The sequence below is a fragment of the Pieris rapae genome, chromosome 14 (genome assembly GCF_905147795.1).
Source record: "Pieris rapae chromosome 14, ilPieRapa1.1, whole genome shotgun sequence".
NCBI lineage: Eukaryota > Metazoa > Arthropoda > Insecta > Lepidoptera > Pieridae > Pieris > Pieris rapae.
This window is the reverse complement of record NC_059522.1, coordinates 1,488,771-1,506,244: the sequence shown is the minus strand read 5'-3', so window position 1 is coordinate 1,506,244 and position 17,474 is coordinate 1,488,771. Positions and strand designations below refer to the sequence as shown.

General features: G+C 32.8%; 4 protein-coding genes across 4 annotated transcripts; 3 read left to right on the top strand and 1 right to left on the bottom strand.

Annotated features, from left to right (window-relative positions):
• Positions 1 to 175: 175 nt before the first annotated feature.
• Positions 176 to 5,425, top strand: LOC111001134 (cellular tumor antigen p53). Its single transcript, XM_045631124.1, has 8 exons — positions 176 to 192; positions 1,977 to 2,036; positions 2,607 to 2,763; positions 2,881 to 2,979; positions 3,257 to 3,446; positions 3,539 to 3,764; positions 4,271 to 4,460; positions 4,826 to 5,425. Exons 2-8 carry the CDS (start codon positions 1,996 to 1,998, stop codon positions 5,012 to 5,014), a joined length of 1,092 nt encoding a protein of 363 aa, XP_045487080.1. The 5' UTR covers positions 176 to 192; positions 1,977 to 1,995; the 3' UTR covers positions 5,015 to 5,425.
• Positions 5,426 to 5,981: 556 nt separating this feature from the next.
• LOC111001135 (peptidyl-tRNA hydrolase 2, mitochondrial) lies at positions 5,982 to 6,990 on the bottom strand. Its single transcript, XM_022270856.2, has 2 exons — positions 6,682 to 6,990; positions 5,982 to 6,475 (listed from the first exon to the last, which is right to left on the bottom strand). The coding sequence occupies exons 1-2, from the start codon at positions 6,799 to 6,801 to the stop codon at positions 6,110 to 6,112; spliced, it is 486 nt and encodes a 161-aa protein (XP_022126548.2). The 5' UTR covers positions 6,802 to 6,990; the 3' UTR covers positions 5,982 to 6,109.
• Positions 6,991 to 9,060: 2,070 nt separating this feature from the next.
• LOC111000275 (coiled-coil domain-containing protein 42 homolog) lies at positions 9,061 to 13,915 on the top strand. The gene is made up of 7 exons (XM_045631217.1): positions 9,061 to 9,370; positions 9,797 to 9,998; positions 10,633 to 10,806; positions 11,673 to 11,751; positions 12,557 to 12,696; positions 13,175 to 13,437; positions 13,787 to 13,915. The coding sequence occupies exons 1-7, from the start codon at positions 9,258 to 9,260 to the stop codon at positions 13,812 to 13,814; spliced, it is 999 nt and encodes a 332-aa protein (XP_045487173.1). The 5' UTR covers positions 9,061 to 9,257; the 3' UTR covers positions 13,815 to 13,915.
• Positions 13,916 to 14,150: 235 nt separating this feature from the next.
• On the top strand, positions 14,151 to 16,495 carry LOC111000269 (putative odorant receptor 85e). Its single transcript, XM_045631152.1, has 5 exons — positions 14,151 to 14,610; positions 14,682 to 14,807; positions 15,258 to 15,472; positions 15,655 to 15,685; positions 16,482 to 16,495. The coding sequence occupies exons 1-5, from the start codon at positions 14,187 to 14,189 to the stop codon at positions 16,493 to 16,495; spliced, it is 810 nt and encodes a 269-aa protein (XP_045487108.1). The 5' UTR covers positions 14,151 to 14,186.
• Positions 16,496 to 17,474: the final 979 nt, after the last annotated feature.

Genomic DNA, 17,474 nt, shown 5'->3' with positions numbered 1-17,474 from the left:
TTTTTTTGCTACATGGTAATACCATGACAGATGTCAAGTTAGAAAGATAATCTGTATTTAGAGTCATAGTTCATATTTCATAAGGTTATGGGATCCTATCACGTCGGGGTCACCATTTATGGGATGTTCTATATTTATAAATCACAACCCATTTTATCTTTGTGAAATTGATATATTTCTTCACAAACAACGGTAATTAATTTATATTCTAATAGAAACGCTCAAAGAAAAAAATATATGCTCACTCATCTTAAAAGTCTGTTCTGAGTGACGTCTGTTTTCTTCTTTTCTAAGTGTCCTGTATTTATGTTGCAATACATCAAAATTGTTTAGAAAATACTACACCATATAGTATGTACATTTTAATGTGTATCTACGGTACGCTACAAGGTAATAAAAAGTCTTTGCGAGAAATTACCAATATTGTTTTCATAAATTTAATCTTACTTACTTATGCGATTTAGAAAAAGTAATAATTTCTAAGAAATGAAAGAGAGAAAAGTTATTACGATTATCCCACAGATTTAGCATATATTTAAGTTTAACATTATTAACTATTTTGAACATTACTTCAATTATTTAACTCGACTAGTGCATTAACCATTTTATCTAGATTAAGGTTAGGTTTTTGTGGCAAAAAAATATGAAATTATATGACGTGTGTCTACGAGACTCCTAAGTTCTTATTCATACATTCACATCTGGTGATACTCATAGTCATGTTTGTTCTTTTTCGTTTGCTGTTTTTTAAATTATTTATTACATAGGTACATAATATACTTATAAATGCATGGTTGGCAAACCTGCAGTATTAAAACCCCTGAGAACGACCGCAGAAAAATAGTCTGGCGTAGCGCTGCGTTTTCTGTTAAGAGCGCTTTAAGTGTCGACAAAAAAATCTATAGCATATCATTAGCCCGTGTCTGCCTCTTTGACTGTTTGTTTATTTTTTATAAAAAAATATAATTGACGCAGACACCCAGATTAGGTACTAGTATTCCCAAAAGAAGACCAAATTTAAGAATGTTATTTATTGAAAATTTTAAATATTTCATGATTTTTTTCGAATGAGAATTGATATTGACGTGTTCGCAGGTCAATTAAATTAAACGCAAGGAGCTTCGCTCGCTCTATGACTGAACAGTTATGCCAACTTACAGAAAAGCCACAGTCGCATTTCTCAATTCTCAGAGGTGTAGCAACTGTGAAATTTGAATTGACTATAGTAAACTATCATAGAATATAGATTGTATTATTTGGTAGGTAATTATACTTTTTGAAGTTTGATGGCATTAGCTAACGTGCAGAAGTAAAGAATTTGAATCCAAACTTGAACTTTTTTGAATTTACAATTTACTTCCACAAATTTTTGATCGCTATTTGATGTCGTCCTCAATTGTATCGAGTTGAAAAGCAAAGTAAAATATTAAAGTTATGTGAATGTTATGGTAATTGCAGAATTCATAAAAGAAAGTGTAAGTATTATTGAAATCTTACTGTGTTAACAATGGTTCATTGTATTAATTCAATCTTTACCTATCATTGGAATGCGATCACACAAACCTTACAGTCTGTTGTGCTTAGTTCAATTTATTACAATACCACTGTACCAATAGGTATAATAACCAAAGCTTTATTGTAAGGACGTGATATTATTATTCGATTTTTGTAAGTAAAACACTTTGGTATTTCCTCGTTCATCTTCTAAAATGATTAATGTATATCATTTCTGATGTCATCTTCATTGATTTTTAATCATGCATATTGCTTTAGAGCTGGTTAATAAAAAACTTTGTTATAAGAAAAAAATTGAATTAAAAAACTAAGAGACAGATAAGTTTTTATATGACAAATATATGGAAATGCACAAATAGTTGATACACAAATTCAGCAATGTGAAGACATGATTTATTTTGCCTGTTCAGTTATTTAAATAAGTATTTTCTTATACTTTTTAACTTTGTTTAATTTTTCAGTTATTTAGCAGCTTATACAATGTTTAAGTGTGAATTTCCTGATGAAGGAGTGGTTCCACCGTAAGTATCTTTACTTATATTCATAAGAGTGATAATTTATACAATTTCAATTTAAAAAGATTTATAACTCTGTAAGGGTCTATTTATGTATTTACAATACAAAAAGACTTCTTCCGAGTTGTGTGCTGCAATATTGCAGGCTACTAAATTGTATGGAAGTTGCATGGGTCTTGTTAGTGTATGTGTTTCTATAACATATTTCCATTATTTGATTGTCCTTATTTTTTGTGTGATATAAGAGAGCAAATAATTAAAATAAAACAAAAAATTAAATAGAAATTTTAGAAGTTGTGATGATTGAAGTGGAACTTACATATTTCTTCATTTATTATTGAAGTCTTTTCCTAGATTTTTCCTATTAAAGAATCTATAACTGTGCCCCCAACCAGATATTTTTTTCTGAATTGAGCATGTCAGAAAACTACATATGAAATAAAATAAACTTAATCGAAAATACTTCAATAAGCTGCTGAAAGACAAGTATGGGTTGACTTGAATCAAGGTCCAAGTAATTAAATGTCAACTCTGAAATATTTTTGATTACAGCTTAGCTTTCTTTTTTTATTTTAGAAATTTTGATGAAGGAGTTGACTCTGATGTCTTAAACAATTATCTTCGAGACCTGGATGGATTCACCGGTTCTCAGATAGAGATTGGTCATGAAGCACCGATAGATGTAAACAATCTTATTCAATTAGTAAATCCAGTGGACACAAATCAAGTACCTGTAAGTTTATTTAGTTATTACCACACAAATTATAATGTTTTTTTTGTGGGACCTATGTTATTCATTAAGTATCTTGGTTGAATTTGAGATTTAGATTTATTAATTCTATTGTTATAGACATCTCCACAAGGACCACCTGCCAGAACAAATTTAGAGGGAGTATTTAAATTCAGGGCAGAAATAGACAGTAAACATACAAGGAGAAAAAAGTATTTAGTAAGTAATCTTTATTATTTATACCTAGTAATTTTTTTAGGTAGTCAAAACCAGATATTCTAAAGATATCAATAGCCACAGATGTTAAGAAATTCAAAATAGAATAACTTTTTAAGAAATATTTGTAAAAAGCTATTTAAAATTATGATGATTTGATTGATAAATAGTTTAGATCTTAAGATAAAAAACTCATCCAAAGAAAAATTTTCACAGAATTAATTAATAAGGTAATTTTTTTAATGTAAATAACCAGCAGGTACTGTACTAATTCTTTCAGTATTCCTATCGTCTAAACCGTATCTATGTGGATGTGAATGTGAATTTCTCAGTGGGCTTTACATGGGATGCAAGTAATTTCCCTGGGGAGGCCTACATTCGTGCTACAACAGTATTCTCAGATGTTACTCAAGCTGAGAAAAGAGTTGAACGATGTTTTCAGCACTCACATGAAACTGCAAATTCTCCAGGTAAAAAATAAAAAAGAACCTTTAATTGAAGTTTTTCTTGCTGAATAAATTTTTCATTTGTATGAAAAAAATCCTATAAATTAATATTCCAGGAAAATCCAGAGCTACGATAATGAATGTTCTCCATTCTGCTAGGGAGCATGGTTCTCCTGATGTCCATTACTGTGGTAATCCAGATCAACCCGATTCTTGGTACTCAGTTCTTGTCCGGACTCCTCGACCTACAGAATTGGCTTATCTGTTCCTTTGCAAGAGCTCCTGTTCTTCGGGGATTAATAGACGCCCTATAGAAATCATCTTCACACTAGAGGATTTTAAGTGAGTATTTTGTGAGATAAATAATAAAATAAAAATAATAAATCAGTGGTGCTTCAACCTCTTTAGGTGTTGGCCTCAGATTTCTGAAACTGTTTCATGATCATTTTTATATCTAATATGCCAGTTAAATGCTCACATAGAAAGAAACTCCATTGGTGCATAGCCAGGGCTCGAACCTATGACCTCAGGTATGGATTAAATATAGTGCAGCTTAATTACATTTTCCTTTAAAATGAAATTCTTCTTCCTTGAATGGTTTAATATACTATTTCATAAAAATGATACTTATGTACTTTGTGTTCTCTGTATAATTGTGGTTGACTGCTTATTTGAATTGTGGTATGAAGGTAGTTTTGAGTAGAATAGAACAGTGGGCAAACGGACAGGAGGCTCACCTAATGTTAAGTAATTCCACCGCCCATGGGCACTTACATTGCCTAAAGCCTGACAAATGAGGCAGTGGAATATATTTGAGATCATTACTGGATGGAAGCTTTATTGTTTAGGGGCGAAATATATGGTCGCCAAGTTGTAGGTGCGCGTGTTTGCTCCTGTCCTCGCAGGGACATAGACCGTGATGAAGTCGCCGAAGGGCTACCCAAAACCAAGAGATCAGCACCGCAACCAGAGACCAAGGTTAAGAAGGTCAAGGTTGAGGCTGTTGAAAAAGATGATGGAGTTGTTAAATTGCCAGCCGTGAGTATAAAGAGTACAGTTAGTAAAGTACACTTTATGTGTAATAGTTTGTATCTGTTTTTTTGTTTCCAAATAAATACTATGTGAAATAGAGATTGTTATATGGGTTGGTAGGCTGGCTTGAATTGTTTTAAGCATGGTGAATTGTTTTCTTATTTCTTACACAACATTTGATAGTTATAGGACAATAAATTAATCTGATTTGACATCTATTTGTATGTTATATATTCTTACTTGTCTTTACTCTTACTGGCTAGAATGTATATTCTGAAACATAAGTCTGTCACTCAACACCCACACTAACTATAAACAAACGCTAATTATTAAATCAAATAAGCAAACAAGAAATATTTTTAATCTTACAGATTGGAGTAGTTGGCCGCAGAACAGCAATTCTTGGCCTTGAAGTAATGCTCAACATGATGGAACAGAAAAGAGAAGGCTTAGTAGCTAATCGACTAAGCACAGATACAACATCTGTCATATATAATTTGGACAAAAGTATTACAAATTTAATGAAACATATTAACCAATTAAAAGGTCAGGAACAATAGGTTTAGGTTCACTTGGCTTCTTGAAGTAAATATTCATATATGTGGCCAGTATTTGTTAATCCACCTAAACTGAACTTATGCTAGTAATACTATAAATGTCCTTAAGTTGTTGTCTATATTTTATTCTAGAGCGACAAGTTGTTAGCTACAGTAACAAGATGTTGGTAGTATTTGAATTTAAGAGAAATAGATTAGTATGAGTGTCGCCATGTGCCATTCTTTTCACATATTTGTAATTTGTAAAAATCCGCCTTTCTGTATAATCTCTCTTTTGTAACTTAGTAAAATGTTAATCATGTTGTATACTACATTCCAGATTTTGAATGTTTCTTAATTTTGAATCAGGTACACTATTTTACAAGTTAATTTTTCAGTGTTAAGTAACCAGTGTTTTAGATATAAGTAAAAGTATTTAAGTAGTAGTATAGGATTATAACATAAGTAAAATGAAAACACAAAAAGTGTAAGATTTTTTTAAAGATTGTATTTTTATATTCCAATTGTGCCTTAGTTAAGAGATAGTACTTAAGCTACAAAAAAGTAGTTTTAATAATTCATTTGGTTTTTTATAATTAAATTGATTCAATATTAAAAATAATAAGTATTATTTAGATTATTTACCTTTGCAAAATATCATGACAACAATAACATGATAGTTATATTACCTTGGTGATTTTACATTTTTAGCAATGGGCATTTCAGAGACTAATCAACTGATTACAACAAAAATGTATTTTTTAATTTTATTGAATTACTTTAATAATAATCTAGAAACATCTCTTAGCTGACTGTAGAATTACTCAAAAGACTTTTACATTACTTATGAATACTAAATATTTTTAATATTATGTCTTGTAATCATATACATTGATATATAAATAAAAGAAGTAAAAGAGTACTGACAGTTTTTTATGCTGCCTTTTTATCTCGGCCTACACTCCATCTTCTTTGCCAATGAGTAGGGATGCCTACAGATTCAAATTTAATGACATGGAATAAGTGATACATGTATCTTATGTTCCATAATAAACATATTTTTTTTAATATTTTTATTTTAATACTAAGGTTTTAAATCTAATAAATTTTTGACACAGTTTACAACAACTTTAAATGCCCAGTTACTTTATCAACAACATTTTTTGGAGCAGGACCTATACCAAGAACTGTTATTGAATTAGGTGCAATTTGTGTTCGTCCAGCGTCTCTTATCATGGATGTTATTATACCCATTTTCTTAGCATTATCAGCTATTTGTTTTATTTCATCAACAGAGTCTGTTTTGACAGCCACCTTTGCTTGACCAGTCATTTGCCAGTATTTTAAACCTTCTGGGTCTCTTTTTAATGCTTTCTCATATGCACCAACAGCAGCATGTCCACACTGAGCTGCTATTTTACCTTTACTCATTCCTAAGTCTGTTCTTACAACTAATATCAATTTATATTCGCTATTTGAAGCAATCTGAAACATAAATTACTATAGTTAGGATGGAACTAAGCTTATTCATTTTAATGTGGTTTCAAATCCCATAGAAAACAAAATCTGTTTGATTGGAAGGTCGGATAGGATAACAATGAAGGTTGACACAACGGTAATGGAACAAAACTTTTGCGTAATGCTACATCGTCATTCAGCATCATATATTTAATACAAGAGTAGTTAGTTACCTTTTTAAGGGTTCTACCGGCTTCTTTAACAGATCCTCCAAAATACTTTCTTAATGTTATTAGCGATAATCCAATACATAGGCCGCATCCTAAGCCCGAAATGAATGAAAAATAATCCATTTTCTTGTTTGTAGAACTTATGGTGGTAGCTGACAGATCAGATGATAGACTTAATTTATTAAAATTTCGTATTTATGTTTGAAACTTGTTGGAGTTATTACTTGTTACCGGATAACCTCAACTAGGGATAATTTTAAAAACAGCGCTGAGACTTGAGAGGTGAGGACTTGAGTAGTGTAGTGTACGCCGATCCGATCGGATGACTTATTGTTTCACTATCCAATCTGTTTTCGGTTCGTCGATAATGAATTCGGGAAAAAAAATCGTTAATTTAACCCCTCAAGAAAGACATTAAGTAAAATATAATAAAGTACATAATTTATAAAATATTATACACATCGCTATTGTGATTTCACTCTGTGAACATACAAATAAGTCGATAATGTCGGAGAGAGCATTCAGTAGGCGTAACGTCCTGGATAACGGGCAACAGACTAGTTCTTGCCCTTAGTATCTCAAGTAATATAGTCCTTCGCTGTCGCACATATCCCATAGGTACTAAGAAACCCAATTCTTGGAGTGCACTTGGGTTGCACATTACACCTCTCAAGACTTTCAGTACGTAGTAGGCCAACTGTAAGTCCCGTCTGGTTTCCAATTTATTGTGCGCCACCATCCCTAAGACAAATAATATCGGATCCATTAAAGGATAGTAGGGATATACGCCATACAGTCTGTTATAGATTTTTGATTAGTCAATCAAAGTATAAAAGTATAAATCTGAAAATTCAGATTTTTATGTTAGTTTTAAAATTTTCTATTTTTCAGCCCCAATATTATTGTTTGTTCTAAAACTACATATTAAAAAAATACTTGTGTATTTCCAAGTATAACAAAAAAGTTTTACAAAACAAAATAGGTTATAAGTTATAACTTCATCATTTATTATTTGCAATAAATACCAAATAATAATTCATATTAAAATATTCTATTTTTTTAATGCTGACCAGTAAATCGGATCGAGTCTACACCACTAAATGTTTTGACAACTGCTTTCGTAGAGGTAAATGTCAAAAACGTGGTTTGGAGTTTGGACAGAGAGATGGGTTATCGACTTACAATTGACAATAAACCAAAATGGAACTAGTTGACAGATAATATGGTAATTTCATCTAAAATTAAAAGTTTTTCAGAGTTAAGTTTGGTGGCGGTTCTTGTGGATATGCTCAGATAATATATTATGTTAAATGAAAAATATGCACTTTGTTTGAAGCTGGCTAACAACAACAACCTTTAATCGTTTAAAATATGAGCTTACATAAAATATTAGTAGGGTTGCGACGCTAACAAAAACTAACTTGGCTTATCTAAGGGTTCATATATCTAAGTAATACTTCAATACGAGTACAGTCGACCTTTTTGGACATCCTCGGAAATGAGATTAAATGGAACGAATAAAATTACAATTTATATGTGTGGAAAAAACTAAAGGGCTCATATTGGCTTCGTGTGCGATGATTGTTTACATTTTGATTATACTTCTAATTATTAAATAAAATATACATACGTCGTCCAGCCATAACTTCTGTCACAAATCAAAATAAATGTTTAACGAAACTATGTAATATTATTTAAATTTATATATATCTACATATTTATTAAAGTGTAAATATTAAAGCAAAAAAAATATATATACTTTTTCAAATGGTCACCTTTTATTTGGCTTTTACATAGGCCTTTAATCTTTTTGGCTACGCATCAATGGATTTACGTTCTAAGGGATTATTATATTCACTGTTTCTAAGGGAAATTTCGCCAGTGCTTGCTCCAAAGGTTTTTTAAAGAGATAATGTCTCCGTGTCGGCTCTGTCGGACGACGGCTCCCCGCTCCATATCCACTTTGTACAAGGCGATCACTGCAATTCAATTTTAATCACCCCATTGTTATTTGATAATGAGTTTGTGTTGATGTGAAATTGCGCAAATCAAAGAAGTTTTGTACGTACACAATAACATAGTCATGAATATCGAATATACTTACTTCAAGTTTCAGGCCGAACATCAGGGTCAACGTTATTGGAAATTGGCACGCATCTTGCAGGATTTGATACGTTTACATTTCATTTCCTCCAAATTTTTAAAAACATTTTTGTATCATAAAGATTGTAATATTGTCGTATTCTATGTATACCCTTTAAAACCTAAAATTATTTTTAATGATTATGTCAGTCGAATAAAGACATACTTATTTTAAGACTATGAAATAATGAAACACATCTCTGATATCACATATCTGACATCACATATCTGATATTAAACGTCGAATTCTACGTAGTTAAAGTAATAAATATATATAAAAAATAGCGTGAACCAAAGACAATACTTTTATGAACGTTATAATCGTTTGTCAATGATTTCAAAGGATCAAAGAACTTGTTTACCATTTCCTAGCAACCATTATTACTTTTAATTTGCGTTTTTACATTGCTATTATTGCTAATTATAACTAAAGAAATATGATAAAAAAGAACACAAAAGATTTGGCTCCAATCGCGCTGCCACATGGACCACCTGTGGAGTGTACTTCCGAATATTATAAATCTCTTATGGAAAGCGCGCGCATGGTCAAGTGAGAATTTTAGTGAATATTAAGTAGAATACATTTAATTTTGTAACATTTGGTAAAGATGCACCAAAAATCCCATTTGTTTTTTGAAGACAGAAGGTTAACCATCTGAAATATATGTATTAATCTGTGGCCATAGGTCAGCAATAAATGCAATTTCATTACTTAACAGCAATTAAAAGTAAAGTCTCTCTCCAGCGATATCTGGGTCGTCCGACGGGCCGACAGACCCTTAGAAACCCAGATGCTTTCTTGACACTTCGAACCTCTCCCACTAGCTTTAAGTGGCCAGATCTGCGGACTCTATTAGCTTTGGCTTCCTTCACGATGTTGGATTTGCTACCGAAATGTCCTTATTTCTTCTAATCCTCCAATTCATCTATCCATCTCCATCTTTCATATCTTCTACTCGTGTTTAAATTCTTGTAGAAAATATCCAGTATGGGATGTCGCTCGACCCACACCTCAGGTTCTAATGGAACAGGCTCGAAGGGACCTTATGGAGGCCGACGAAAAATTAGCCCATAAGCGAGAAGAAGAGAGAATTAACAGAAAGACCATGGATGCCAAGTGGAGCGACCTTCGAGAAAAGGAGATGCTGTTGAAGGAATCGTTCATAAGTTTTAACAAGGTAAACCGTTATATATCAAACATAGATATACTTTTTAAGATTATAAACTTCATCTGTCTCTCTTATCTCCAAGAATAGAACGCTTGGAATATAAAAAACATACATACAACAGCTACAGTTCCCGCTAACAAACTACAGATGTTGACCGAGTACCAATAACTAACAGAGACACAGCGCACGTTTATAACAACTTTCAGCTACCCTCTCAAATACACAGTGTATTACACGCACACACACACATTCACATACTCATATACATTCACGCTTAAGTATTAAGGTCTCATACGACCCATAACACTGGGTCTCGCGACTAACGTTACATCAATTTTGTTACCATATTTCTGACAAGAAAAGTAAACTTTGAGTTTTATGTTGACTTGGCTCGAACAACACTTGTAAATCGAGCATGTGAAAATCCTTTATTCCATATTTTGTGAATTACACTTATGGCTAAGTGCTGTTTCTGAATCCAATCTTAAGTCTCAAATTTACTTGTCTTCGTTGCTTAACAAAAACTAGCATACGAACCTTTTTGTTTGGTTTTTGACGCAATTCCAAAGTGGAAGCGTCAAGTTACAATATAAAAAATGTTTTAATGTATTCTAAGAATTTAATTGGTAAATACAATTACTAGTTCATAAGAGAAAACCAAGAAAAGCGCGAGCGTGCTGAAAGAAAAATGGAAGCTGACCTTGAGGTGCTTGAACGAAAGACTAAGGAAACTGAGGTTATGAAGGAGAGGGTAGAAGAAATGGAGGAGGTCAGGGACCTTATGGAGAAGCAAGTTAAGGCTTACACAGTTTATGAGGTATCTATGGACATTGATTTGTTTTAGTGGCTACATGGTTAATTTTTCCTACCGAACTGCAAAACATTAAAAGCATGACTCATTGTCTCGTTACGCCCATTGTCCCCTTACGCCCATTGTACGCTTCCGCAGCATCCATCTCTCTTTCATTCGATTGGCATGTGCGTCCGAGTATTCACTCTTTCATTATAACCATACAAAATAGTGATAATTCAATAAAAATGATTCAATTTTATTCATAAAAGTATGTAATCATTTCATCAATGACTTGCTATGACGTTGTCACGTTGTCGCCCGTAAACCGACTTAGAAAACTATGTATTTCATTTGTGGCTCCATAATACTCGCCATAATTGAACAAAATCGAAATTAGGCAAAAGTAAGAGGTGACTTTGTGTTCGTTTTGTATCGTGGAATTATTATTGTATTGTTTTTTTAATAAGAGTCAACCATTGAAATTATCTTGAAGGATCAAAACATTTGTATTGTTTTTAATCCAAACTTCACATACTTAAATAAAATTAAATCTACGATTAGCGTTACGTACCCGTTCTTAATAAACATAAATTACATGTATATTTTAATTAGTTTATATTTATTATAAAACTAAATTCTTATTTAATAAAATTATTGAATAATAAAAAAGTTATTATTAGTAATTTTGTTTTTGGGTCCTGCGTAATAAATCCATAAATTCGTTTTTGGTTAATTGTGACGTAAGTTATTTTGAAAAAGGACTTGTGACATCATAAATATCTCGCCATTCTGTAAAATGTCGATTGATTAAGTTTAATTCTCATGTATTATAATTTATCAAAGAAAAACCGTCACATTGCGAAATTACATGACTATAAAAATAATTTCAGGATTACCTCATGTCTGTGGTTCAAAGCTATCCCGAATTTAAACAGCCACTAGACGTCCTAAACAGATATGAAGCGCTTGGTGAGTTTAATATACTAACCTACTAGCATTTAATTGATAAGAATATTAATCTATGGGGTCGTTCAAGTATTACGTAAGCACAAAGCTCAAAGACCCCCATAGCTTTGGTTTTCTTATTGAGTGATTACGTCAGCAGTAATTGTTCCTTTTTTATCGGCGTTTTAAGAATCGAGGACGCTCTTTCTTCTCTTTCTTAGAAGACCATAAGTTGAATTGTTTCCGAAATACTTCAGTATAGTGGTCAAAGTGTCTTAAAAGTATAAAATACAAGCAGAGCATCTGTATAAAGTGGTAAATGGAAGGCTTGGTATCTACATGCTAAATAAACATGATGTTAAACATAGGGTGACTGAATGGTTAAAGTCATTAGATTATGCTGAAATTGAGGATCTTTTGATGTACCCTAGATAAAGCTGCACGCACCGCACTGTTACCTACACACACACACACACTCACCACACATTTCTTTCATTTCATGAATCACAGAAATCACAACTACATTCTTGTTTACAAGTTTGCTTATAAATATACCTATGGTACGAAAATCTTTTTGCTATGGAAGAGCGTGGCCTTCTAACACAGGTGTTTTTACACTTAATTGAGGGTCGCAACCATGGAATGTTTTTTTGTACCGTTTTTGAAGAAATAAAATATTTTTCATTTTTCATTTTTAAAAAACCCATAGTTGTGGGACAGCGGACATCGTTAGACGGGTGGAATTTCGTATTCTGCATTGACGTCAGATGATGAAACTCAGATGCAGTAATAACCAGCATATCCGAATATTAGCGATCTATTTTTTTAGCTGCCGCTAAAAGTACGTTAGCGGATCGTCAAGAGCGAGACCTAGAGATGCTAGAAAGTGCCCGGCAAGAGATTGCAGCGCTGACAGAAGAGAAGAAACTCTTCATAATGGGACTAAACAACAAGCTTGCTGATTTGAGGGTATGTCTAATTTTTTTACTGCTAAGTTGTAAGGCTGTGTGTGTGTGTTCTTTGTTTTTAGTCCAAACAAAGATCCAATTCGATTGATACTTTTGCAACTATATGATAGTCCTTCTCTGCCTATGAACTGTGAAAGAGGTTACTAGATATGACTTGGTTATTTGGATGAATTTTTTATAAATGTTTTTTATAAAAACGGGAAAAAAATTAAAAAGAATAGGTAAATAAAGGTATACCTTTTTTACCAGCTTACTTTGTAAGGTTGATGGTATTATGTCCACTTTTGTTTCACTTACTAACAGAAATAAATAAAAATTAATTCTATAGAATTTTGAATTTAGAAGAGGTTCATCTTCCTTAAATCAATGTACTAATTGCGCGTTATATTTTGTGGCTTATTTATTTAGATATCAAGTAATGATAATAAATTTAAACAAATCGGATATGATAGCACTACTTTCCTTGCTTGTCAATGCAGTGGAAGTATGACCAAGTCCGAAACCGCGTTATTAAGTGGGAGCTAGCCCTCAATCGTCTGAAAGAAACTGCCGCCCAGCGTCACGTGGAGTTATGTCACGTGCGTGACGCCATCTGGGGTCTCTACGTGAAAATTAGTAAACAGAAGGGTCTACCGTTGGACGTGTCACCGACGGACTTCGAGCAGCAGCTGGTGGTCGTGATGAGAGCGTTGCTGGAACTGAAGAGGATCTATAGGATTGCGCAGCGGCGTTCCAAGGAGAAGTAACTATACAGTTTAAAAATATATTCATAGGATTGTAAATAAAACTACAATATAATTCTTGAAGTATTTTATTTATTCCTTTATTAAGGGGATTGTTGATAGGAATTCCTACTTCTGGAAGAACTGTTCTGGGTCACTTGGTAATTGATCAAATGGCTAAAATACTCACATAGGTAGATCTTGGGTAAATAGTGCCACTCCTTATGACGTTTTTCATAATTATTAAGTAGTGTGTTGATGGGACTATGAACATAATTATATTAACAGAAGGTGTTTTATGTATATGTTTTCGTATATAACATGAAACAGATTTTAATATTAAATTAAGTTCTTTCAATTTTTTTTCAGGGACATAGAATCGGTGCAAACCTCTTAAATATTGGAAAATCTAAATTAAAGAAGGGGCAGAAATATGCTTTTCTAATCTTTGTAACTATGACTATTTCTTGTTTTCTACGAAATTAAATATTAAATGTTCGATTGCATTTTCATTATTTGACTAATTTAATTTAATGAGTATTTTAACTCTTTGTTCTCATTAAACATCAGTAAGCGAAGTTTCTAAAACTAATTAATGATAAACTTTCTTAATTGACTAGTTTAAAACTAAACTTTGCGCGGGTTAATTATTTGTTTAATTTATTAATACGCTTAACCGTTATAAGTTGAGGGAAATTATAGTTAACTATCATTTACTAAAATGAGTTCAACCAAAAGGATAGATCGAGTAAAAAACTATGTTCACTTCATGTTGCTACCATTAAAGATTGTGGGATGTTGGGAATGGTATCCACACCCCGTAAATAAACAAATTTATGTAAACAATATTTATATCTGCATGATTTTATTTATTTTGACTAATCTACCTTTATCATTAGTTGTACACTTGTACACCGAATGGACGGATGTAATGTCAAGTTTGGACAAAATGGCGGATGGAATGCCACTGTTTGTATCTGTGGCGATTGTGGCGTATTTTGCAATTTATAAAAAAGAGTTGTATGAATTAACCGAGTTTATGAATTTTAATTTTAAATGGCATTCAGCCAATGGACTCACTAATATGACGATGGAAGGGAGTTACAAATCTGCCAGGAATTTCGCTTATTTCTACACAGCTTGCACTTTCTTTAGTGTTGCCATGTATGTTGTCTTACCAGTGATTGGCTATTGTAAGTAGAATATTATTTTAATTAATAGATTCAAATTGTGGTACACATATAGACTATTTTGTCATTTTCAGTACTCTTCAGTCATCAACTCCATCCATGGATATACAAGGACGTCGACGGTGGTCTTTTTATCTTTTTCGTATTTTTACGACAATGTGTAGCTCAAGGGTTTGTGGCTTTAGCTATGGGGCAGTTGGGTAATGGCCTTATTATATTTTAAATATTAGACGATAATAGATCAGAGTAAATAAATTTATGTAATAAACGCATGCCATTGATACGACTTTCATCACCTACTGTCTACAGAGTACAATGATTTAATTGTACAAATAGATATTTATACTTAATTATATTGTGATTGTAAAGGAATCTTGTGGCTTATGTACACAAAGGGTTAGACTTAGAATCGAGACTGACCGCTAATTATTCAAAAGTCAAATTCAATATGTTACATTACATATTGGAAGTTACATAAACGCTACTCGGCTTTGAATGTGAGGGTAACGATGCTAAATTCTTCGTACATGGAAGAATGAATGAATACCTTTATTTTTAAAAACTACATACCTATTACAAAATAAATTTAAAGTAAATATGTTTAATAATTATGTATACCAATAGAAATTTTAAATAACCTTACGTTTTAGGTGTATTTTTTGCATGCAATGCAATTCTTCTCTGTGGCCAGTTGGACTTGCTGTGTTGTTCGTTGCGTAATATCCGGTACACGGCCCTGCTCCAAAACAATGTGGCTCACGAAGCTTTGAAGCTTCAGGACTATAGCATTCTTGAGGATGAACAGCATAGCTATACGTACAATATTTCGACGGAGACGGAATTCAACTACCATTATGATGTGGAGGTTATATACCACTTCAAGCATTCTCAAAAAAACTTAGATTATAGTGGTCTACTTATATCTGTCTGCCTAAAACACGTCGACTATTGGGTTTAATCCTAAGATTTGAGACTATCTGCGTACTAAAACTCGTTCGCAACTTAAAATGTATTTTTATTAACTCTTATTAGGAATATATTTTTCAGATATTGCAGCACGGAAAGAATCGACGATTCGGTAAGTTAATGTATAAACATAAAAAAATATGGTTTTTATACACATGTCCCTTAAAATCTGACGAAATAACGCATCCTATACATAATTATAGATATCTACAGTACACACTATGATGATGGTACTTCTCGTGCGATACTTGAGTGCGCACGCGTCTGTCAAGTAGTGAAGGAATATCAAGGCAAATTTGAGACATTTGTGTCGCCGTTACTTGCGTTGCGCGTTGTACAAGTTACTCTATATCTATGTACTTTATTGTATGCGGCTACATTGGTAAGTATTCTATTTAAAAATATATCTGAATCTTAATTGGGTACTGGGAAAGAGCATGCTATAGAAGTGGCCCATGGCCACTCAATGCCAGAGGGCTCGCCAGTGCATTACCAGCTGTTTAAGAATTGGTAGGTACGCTCTTTTTTTGAAGGACCTAAGTCGGTTCGGAAATACTTCTTTTTGGTGCGCAGTAAAACTGCCTTAAAAAACGCTTAGTTTTGAAACGAAATAGAATTTCGTATTTTGTTTTGACGTCTGATAATGAAAAAAAAAACTCTTTCAAAAACATTTTTTAAGAGCAGTGTTGGCCTAGTGGCTTCAGCGTGCGACTCTCATACCTGAGGTCGTAGGTTCCCAGGCTGTGCACCAATGGACTTTCGTGTGCTTTTAACATTTGCTCGAACGGTGAAGGAAAACGTGAGGAGACCAACATGTCTTAGACCCAAAAAAGTCGACGACGTGTGTCAGGCACTGGAGGCTGATCACCTCAGATTCTGTATTAGATTTAAAAATGATCATGAAACAGATTCAGAAATCTGAGGTCAGGATCTAAAAAGAGGTTGGAGCGCCACTGATTTATATATATTTTTTAATATTCCTTAATAAGATTCTCTAATACTGTGACTTAAACTAGCTATTAACAAGTGATTAAGAAACGATAAATAAACATTGATTAAAAAGCATGAATAAATTACTTTTAAAGAATACGGGAATTTCAGAAATTCGATATGGTCACTGTGGAATATCTTGGAGCTGTTGCCCTGGATATATATGTTTATTGCTATTTTGGAAACCAGATAATTTTACAGGTAGATCTACTTAATAATACTTTTCTTAAATGTAACCATAAAACAGTCAACTGTCAATGTCAGAGCTAAAATTTTATATCATACACTTTTCATCACCTGAGATTTTGTATTATAGGCAGATCGAGTATCAACAGCGGCCTATCAGAGTGCCTGGATAAGCATGGGTGTAGCCCCACGGCGTCTTGTATTAAACATGCTGCTTGCTAATAGAAGACCAGTCATAATGCATGCTGGCAGATTCCTTCCTATGAATTTGCATACATTTGTCTTGGTAATACTTTATTTATAAGGTACTGTCCACTTACTGTGTCCATGGGCTGTGAAACTTCGTAAATTAATTATTACTTAGGTAAAATTCCCAATAGATGATCATGTACCAGTATACGATCACTACATTTATTTGAATATTCAGACTGCATACGTGCCAATTATAACATATAGTAAAAAATATGCGTTTTCTGCACAAGATGTTTTGCGATAGAATTACCATCATTACATATTGGAACATTACAATATGTAACTACTAAACGAATACCAACCAATAGCGTGTATTCTTTCTCACTCTCTCTCAATCGGTCTCTCCCTTTTCGTTTCGTTCCCACCCAAAAAAGAACACCACCTTATACATAATAAAGTTAGTTGGTCCGTATAAACTAAAATACATACCTATCTCTTTTTATCACATCTGAACAAAAAGTGACAAATGTACT